The sequence below is a fragment of the Octopus bimaculoides genome, chromosome 3 (assembly GCF_001194135.2).
Source record: "Octopus bimaculoides isolate UCB-OBI-ISO-001 chromosome 3, ASM119413v2, whole genome shotgun sequence".
Lineage (NCBI taxonomy): Eukaryota > Metazoa > Mollusca > Cephalopoda > Octopoda > Octopodidae > Octopus > Octopus bimaculoides.
In genome coordinates, this window is record NC_068983.1 from 90,442,531 (window position 1) to 90,451,332 (window position 8,802).

At 37.1% G+C, this 8,802-nt stretch overlaps 1 protein-coding gene across 6 annotated transcripts in view; it reads right to left on the minus strand.

Annotated features, from left to right (window-relative positions):
- The window catches only part of LOC106882308 (epidermal retinol dehydrogenase 2), a 45,501-nt gene that overhangs the window by 453 nt on the left and 36,246 nt on the right, over positions 1-8,802 (minus strand). Inside the window, exons 4-5 of one of the 6 annotated variants that reach the window (XR_001410981.2) lie at positions 5,861-5,986; positions 2,911-3,098 (exon numbers count right to left, since the gene is read on the minus strand). The exons of 1 other annotated variant lie outside the window; for it this stretch is intronic. Coding sequence is in view for 2 of the 5 variants with exons in the window: in XM_014932939.2 (XP_014788425.1) it covers positions 5,857-5,986 (130 nt within the window). In the remaining 3 variants the exon portion in view is untranslated. Of the gene's footprint in view, positions 1-2,910; positions 3,102-5,828; positions 5,987-8,802 lie in introns of all 6 variants that reach the window. 4 more of the 6 variants (XR_001410980.2, XR_008263695.1, XM_014932939.2 and 1 more) reach the window with 4 other exon arrangements.

Genomic DNA, 8,802 nt, shown 5'->3' on the forward strand with positions numbered 1-8,802 from the left:
GGGGGATTATGATTTAGGTTTTACTATTTCAATTAGCACCCTCTGAGTAACAAAAAAATTTTTAAGCACTAAACATTTCATTTCTTTTGAATAAATTGAGTACTTTTAAACTTTTATTCCAGTTAGAAAACTGACAAGAGTCTATACAATGCTTTCATAGAACAATGGGTGTAAAACTGTTACAGTGAAAAAATAATGGCCATAAAGGTAAAGATAATTTTTTAATAAAAGATATAATGAAAGGACCCTTTTATTGTCCCCTAAGTTATTGATTAGAATACATTTTCTAATTATTTTTCAACTCTGCAGGCCATGCTTCACTAAACACCTATTCTGAAAGGATCTCTGTTCTATAATTTCAAAAGTGAAATGGAGGTAGTGGAATATTATAAAATAGTGTTGTATGGGGAATCCGTACACCCCCTGTGATTGGCTAAGTGAACTATACTAGTTAGTATAAATGAGCATGCGCAGTCATAGTGTACAGGTCGTTGGAATTATTGAATAGAGATATCGTGGAGTGCTTGTTGAAGATACACAGTCGGCGAGCTGGCAGAAACATTAGCACAACGGGCAAAATGCTTCACGGTATTTCGTCTGCCATTACGTTCTGAGTCCAAATTCCGCCGAGGTCGACTTTGCCTTTCATCCTTTCGGGTCGATAAATTAAGTACCAGTTACGCACTGGGGTCGATGTAATCAACTTAACCCCTTTGTTTGTCCCCTCTATGTTTAGCCCCTTGTGGGCAATAAAGAAATGGAAGATACACAGTCGGAGAGTAATAAGAGAACATCAGGAATGTTTAATATCATAACAGTTCAGATATAACAGTGACGATGAAAAGTCATTACGTCATATCAGTGGCGATCAGGATATCTCCCACTGTATAATGGTGTTGTTATATCAGCGGTAACAAGATTACGAACTTGTAGGAGAGTCAAAATGGAAGAACTACTAGCTTCTGTTGTGAAGCAACAACAGTTGCAGCAGCAGCTGTTACAACAGCAGCAAGAATACCATGAACAACAACAGCAACAACAACAGCTAAGCCAGCAGTTGATAGAGTTATTGCTAAGAAGGCAGTAGCATCGCATTCAGCGGATGGAGTAGCCAACTCCATTGAAAAATTCCTGTATAATCCCAAAGATGGGATTACCTTTTCTTCATACTATAGAAGGTATGAAGAAATATTTAAAGAAAAGTGCAAAGGCTGAACAAACGAAAAGAAGGTAAGACTTCTTTTGCATAAACTAGTTCTGTCAGAGCACGAGAAATACTGCAACTTTATTCTACTAAAAAAGCTGCCAGAAATTTTTTTTTGAAGAAACAATTAAAATATTAACTAATATATTCAGTGAAAAGTGCTCGCTATTCAACATACATTGGGAATACCTAAATTTTTTTAAAAATGAAAATGATGACATTGTTACATATGCAGGAATTGTAAACAAAGCATGCGAAAAATTCAAATTAGGAGAGTTGTCCCCAGATATGTTTAAATGTTTGATATTTGTCAAAGGACTAACTGCAAGTGAGGATGCAGAAATACAAGCGAGAATATTAACAAAATTGACACAAGACACTGAATTAACCTTGCAAAAAGTGGCAAAAGAATGTCAACGTATCAACCTACAGCAGGATATTGAGAACATTGAAAATAATAATATAAATGTACAGGCATGTTGACCTATAACAAACAAAAATATAAAACAAACAAGGCCCAAACCATGTTAAGGTTGTGGCGAGTTGCACTTCAAAAGGTACTGCTCCTTTAGGAATAAAGAATGTTTTGCTTGTGGCAAAATGGGTCATAAGCAGTCACAGTGTTGGGCGAAAAAGAAAAGGTTGAATGGACAAACAAATAAAGTGTTTTCAATGAAAACAGATGGTGAGACAAAAAAACGAAAATTTGTATCAGTAAAAATTAATAATGTACATACAAGATTACAACTAGACACAAGGAGCGATATCTCAATAATAAATATTGAAACTTGGAAGAAAACAAAGCAAATAGCTTGTGGAGTCTCTGGACAGTAAGTTCAATTCCTGGGTGAATTGAAGCCAGATGTAACATTTCATGGGAAGACATTCAAAGTGAAGGTCCACATATCAGAAAATGCCATGAATCTGTTTGGTACAGAGTGAATGGAGACATTTAATTTGTGGGATTTGCCCATAAGTATTTTCTGTAATAATGTGAATGTGTCGCACACCAGTTCAAACAGTTAAAAATGAAATTTTAAAAAATATATCCTGATGTTTTTTCAGAGGAACTTGGTACATGTATGAAAATAAAAGTGAAATTCCAACTAAAAGAAAATGCCATTCTGGTTTTTAAACCAAAGAGAGCTGTGCCTTTTGTGGCACTGAATCAAGTAGAAAAAGAATAGAAAAGACTTGAGAATATTGGTGTAATATAAAAATTAGACTATTCAGAATGTGCAGCACCAACTGTGTACATAAAAAGAAAAATAACAAAATAAGGGTCTGAGCTGATTTTTCGATGGGATATAATTAATGTCTGGAAACTTATAACTATCCTTTACTAAGTCCAGAGGAGATTCTTGCCAAGCTTAATGAAGGCAAACTCTTTTCTGAATTGGATTTATCAGAAGCTTATTTACAGCTGCAGGTAGATGAAGAATGGTCCAAGCTGTTAACGATAAATACACACAAAGGGTTATACAAATTTAACTGTCTTCCTTTCAGAATAAAAGTTACATCTGCAATTTTTCAACAGGTTATGGATATAATGTTAGCGGACTGTGAATTCGCAATTCCATACCTGGATGATATATTAATTAAAAGTGCATCTCATGATCAGCATGTCGAGCACGTAAAGTGTGTTTTTGAAAAAATAAGAGATTACAGCTTCACACTGAGTGAGGAAAAATGTAAATTTTTCTTACCTGAAATTAAGTATTTAGGACAAATTATCGACAGGAATGGATGATGACCGGACCCATCGAGGGCAGACGCAATTAAAGATATGCCTCCTCCAACTAATATAACGACCTTACAAGCTTTTCTAGGTCTTGCAAGTTATTATCAAATGTATATTCCAAGAATGCATGAACTCTTAGCACCATTAAACAAACTGCTGAAAAAGATGTGAAATGGTGTTGGACTGACGAATGCCAAAAAGCATTTGAAGAGATTTAAAAAAATGTTAATATCAGCACATTTTGATCTGAAACTAAAAATAATTGTAGCATCAGATGCTAGCAAGTCTGGGATCAGAGCAGTAATCTAACATAAATTGAAAGATGGTAACGTAAAACCGATTGCACATGCGTCACCTGCATTACTATCGGTGGGAAAATATTACAGCCAGATAGAGAAAGAGGCACTAGCCATTATCTTTGTAGTGAAGAAATTTCATAAATTCTTGCACAGCAGAAAGTTTACCTTGCAGACAGATTACCATCCACTATTAATGATATATGGATCAAAAAAAGGTGTCCCCACACACACAGCCAATCGATTATAATGCTGGGGGACTACCTTATTAAATTATGATTTCAAAATGGAATTTTTGCCTTCAAAGAAATTGGGACATGCAGACAGGCTGTTGAGATTGATCCTGAAGTATAAGGAACCGCTAGAAGATACAGTAATAACAGCGTTAAAAGCAGAAATTGAATTAAAAAATATTCTCTGTAATGTTGTGTGGGAATTACCAGTCATATTAGAAGAGATAAAAAGTAAAGCAGAAAAAGATGCATTTATTAACGAAACGAAAAAAAATAATAATGAATGAGACAAATACAAAAATTTATGTCACTGAGCGTAACACAGGTTCAAAATACTATTTGATGTGTGATAACGTGTTCATATACACTCAGAGGGTTGTGATAGCTGTTGTACTACAAAATAGAATGCTAAAAGAATTTCATGTAAGACATCCTGGAAGTGCAAGGATGAAGTCCCTCATAAGGAGTTAACATTTACTGGCCTAGTGTGGATAAAGATATTGAGAAACTGGTGAAAGCATGTAGGGGATGTGCCCTGGTAGCTAAGGCACCTCAAGTAAGATTCAGCCGTGGCCAAAGACATATACTGTGGTCTAGACTACTCATAGATTTTGCAGGTGTATATTATCTGGTAGTGGTAGATAGCTACACAAAATGGCCTAAAATTTGTAAGTGCAGGAAACCAAATATGAAAATAACTACTGAATTTTGGGATGAAATATTTGCAAGTTTTGGTGTCCCGGACAATGGCACACAATTTACAGCAAAAGAGTTCAAAAATAGAATAAAGCCAAACCCCAACACACAATCGGGTATATCACCCGCTGAATTAATGGTCACCAGAAAGGTACAATCAGTATTTGATAAATTGTTACCAGGAAAGAAACAACAAATACAGAAGAATACTGTTAATAATACAAACTATTTCAATATAGGTGACGCAGTATTTTTTAAAAGGTACAAATATGGAAAACAAAGTTGGGAACAAGGACGAATAACCAAACGTCTTGGTAAAGTAACATATATGATGAAAGGGCAGACATGTGAGCATGAGAGACATGTAAATCAAATAAAAAAGAGATACACAGAAGGACGAGAAAGGCAGCAAGAGCCTATGAAAATACTTTGATATATTTGATATTCCATTGCTGCAGGAAAGGGCAAGTCAACTGGAAAGAGAAAGAGGACAGAAATGTTAGAGATTGATTCTAAACGAAAAACTAGGCCAATTTCTCCCCAAGGAATTTCTCTCCAATAAAACAAAATATATAAATAAATAAAAGGAAAGCCAATCTCATAGGGGGGAGGTGTTTTATGGGGAATCTGTACACCCCTGTGATTGGCTAAGTGAACTATACTATTTAGTATAAATGTGCATGCACAGTACAGTCTGAGAAGAGTGTCATATGTGCAGTTATAGTGTACAGGTCGTAGGAATTATTAAATAGAGATATCATGGAGTGCTTGTTGAAGATACACAGTTGGAGAGTAATAAGAGACCATCAGGAACGTTTGATAATATAACAGTTCAGATATAAAATTGACGATGAGAAGTCGTATATCATATCAAATGATAAATGAATAAAATGAACAAACCAAAACACTAAACACTGTCTCATACTAACAAAATGAATACAGTGATATTGGTAAGATCCTAAAACTGTAATTGATATAATGTACTAAATAAGGTACTGTAAGATAATATAGAAATGTCATAAATATGAAATGGTCTTAAAATTCAGATACAGAGATCTGATCTGCACAACTTGGAAAGTGGAGAGGATGATATTTTTTTAAGGTAAAATGCAGTGGATTATAATAATAAATAAACAATTAGAATATTTCTATTTTTAATTATAAATCATGAGTAGGTAATGGGGCTGAAAATTTCTGATAGAGAATTCTCTATTTCTATGCACAGAACAGCTTCTCTGCTATTTTCTTTTATAAATTATCTATTTGTCTCCTTATAAATAGATATTAATTTCACAAACAAACTCATTGTCACAGATTTGTAAGGAAAGTGGACAGTTGACTGATTTGATCCCAAAAGCTGCTTAGAGTTGAAAATGAAAAAGTTGAATGGGACTTATAATGTAAAAGCTCATAGGGAACAACTTTGTCATGATGCAAAGTATTCTCAACAAGTTAAATTAGTCAGCCTCAACCACATCAACTGATATCAAAGAAAGAAGGTTTGAATTCAGCACAGCTATCTAATGGTCAGTGGTACAATGCTTTCTATGCTTATACCTACTCATCATTACCTATTATATCTATTTACATCTAGATGAACTAAGTTACTTGATTAGAATTGAACCATAGGCTCTTTAGTAGACAGTCTAAATTCTTACTGATTGGTACTTCTTTGTTTAGAGCCACTTACGCTTTAAATACAGCTTGAAAGTATACAAGTCTTGGTAAACAGAGTATGTACTGGTTAGTCAGAATGGCCTGCATTGACTTATTCACAACATAATCCAATTCCATAAATGGGCAGATAGGAGGAAATCTATAAAGCAAAATAGTATATTAACATTCATTATTATGTAGGTAAAATAAAAACATTTAATGAATGTATGTGAACATATGTGTAAATAGGGAACAGCTTTTCTTCAAGTTTCAGTCTTTTTATTAAGAGATTTTCATATATCTTTATTAGTCCTTTAAATTTAATTTGGAACAATAGTGTACCTATAGGAATTAGCCTTTTAACATTGCAAAACCATCAGTTACATCCTAAAAATTCCATGTTGTTCATGTACTTTGCAGTAATTCACAAAGCATAATTGGGATACTCTCTTAACTGATAAAATTCCTTTAAAAAAAACAAATTCTAACATATTGTTTTTAATACAACTCACACACACACTGTCTCTCTCTCTCGCCCTCTCTCTCTCTCGCCCTCTCTCTCTCTCTCTCTTTTAATTTCATTTTCCCTCCTTTTGTTGCATGCACTTTTCCCTGTACATGGGCCTTGTAAACAGAGGACTAAAAAGAAATCAAGTGAGCATACTCCACTAGCTGTGTATCATTAGTGTATGTGATTGATTGAGTACAAATATGCTGAGAGAATAACTAAGTATCAGATGTGGTGTACAAGAGAAGACAGTGATGTACAAGTGTGTAGTGCTTATGAAAGAAGACAACTGTATAACAAAGTGCAGCATGTTCCAAGTAGGTGGATGAACCTGTGAAAGAGGGAGATCCCAGAAGATATGGGATGAAGTGGTGAAGACTGATCTCAGGATATTGGACCTCACTTAGGAGATGACAAACAACTGAGATGACTACTGACATGCAGAGCATGAAAAGACATACACATCTGTTCAACTACAGCAAAACCAACATTAACAATGTAAGTGGTGATATAGGCTGGGAAATTACATGTATATGAATTTGACAGTTTGCATAAAAGGAAAAGAAAACACAATATCCCATCCAAAAATAAAAGTATTTTAAGAAATCAAAATATATCAACTAGATTATGACTGGGAGATAACAGTTTACTCAAAGTAGCCACCTTCAGCTTTCATCACAGCCTTAAGATGGCTCCAGAATCAAGTACATGTGATCCTCACTATGTCCCTGGGAAGATCTTCAAATATTCCATTGATGTTGGCCACCAGCTCGGCCTTAATGATGCGAGGAGTGCAGTTGGTGTCTATTTCAACTGTCCAACATGTAGTAATTCATGGGATTACAATTGAGGAGTTTAGGAGGCCAGAAATTGGAGCTGGTGAAGTTGTAGAAATTATCTAACAACATCTGACTTTCTGGAGGTATGGTAAAGAACCAAATTTTACTGCCACACATATGGTTTTTCAGTAGCAATCCTCTCCAGCCAGGGATTAACCACAGTCTCTAGCAGCTTCACATAGCTATCTAAATTGAGTCTAAGGTCCTGTTCAAAGATGTGGAGCAGCGTGATGTCACCTTCATTGGAGACACACCCAAAAACCATCACAGTTTAGGAAAACTTGGTTTGCATAATACATGGAACATTACATGGATTATAGGCAAGCCACCTGTTGTTCTGTTGTGCAACTGGTCCAGACAAGAGTTGTTTTTATCCTTCAGCTGGTTCGGGAGCTTCTTTGCTTTGATGAAGCAGTTCTCCTTGGCCTTGGCCTTGGCTGCCAGAATTTGTCCTTGCAATTCTTGTATGAGTGGTAGTGAGGTCTCCTCAATCAGGGCCAGTTACGCTATAGTCTCCTTTACAGTCCACACATTTCTTCCATCAGTGTTGCAGTGTTCTGATCTCATTAGTGAAAAAGCTTTCATCCTGTTGATCAAAAAAGTCATCAAAGGCAGATATGACATCATCATCACTTCAATACTGATTCCCAGTGTGGTGTGATGGAGGAAAAAGACAAGAAGAAGCAAAAGGACAGAATGAAACGCTAGGACCTTACCTCGTCGATTGCGGCGGAGTAAACGATCGCTCCAGATCAAAACACGTCTTCCTCGTAAGCTCTCTGTCTTCTGACTGCCCCCACGTGCTGGCATTCGACAGCATGTGTCCGACTTCCGGTCTGGCTTCACTTCCGTTTGCTTCATCTCTCTCCACCAACAACACATAGCTCATCACAGCCCATAACACCACACGCCCCCCCCCTGATCTATAGATCATTCAATCGGCTCTCCCACTCACTCCTCGCTCCCAAACTACCTTAATTGGTTTCGTAATCAGCCAACCAGGGAGGAGGGTGCCACTCCCTCTGTCTCTGTGGTCGCTGTGCGACCCCGGGACTGGCCTGAGTTCCTGGCGCGCTGCCTTCATCATCTTGCCTACTGCTGCTGTCTTCATCATCTTGCTCACTATTGCTGGTTCCATCCTCTGAAGCATTGACAATCTTCCGCATATCCAAAACATGGCATGGCATACCATCGACCGAGACGTTCTTTGAATTGATGGAGGTTATAGTTCCTTTACCCCATTGTGATGTACACCGTGCATTTGGGGGTTTTACCCAAACTTCTTCCCCGATTTGCACAAAGGTGTGCTCTTCTTCTCCCCCGAGTCGCATTGATGCAATACACAGATGCCTCCACTCATACCTGAATATTGCCCTGTGTGGCACCGACTCCTCAGCCTGTCCTGACCTGGGCGACATATTGTACCAAAATACGGCCTCGATTGGCGAAATGTGGCCCCTCTCTGCCATGGTCTTGATGGTACGATGATGCCTTTCCACCACTCCATTTCCACTTGGCTGGTATGCCGCCCTGAAGAAGCGGCTGACCTGCCACCCGTCAAGCATTTCTTTCAGCACCTCCGAGCGAAATGCAGTGCCATTATCCAGCAGCAGCTCATCCATGGGACCT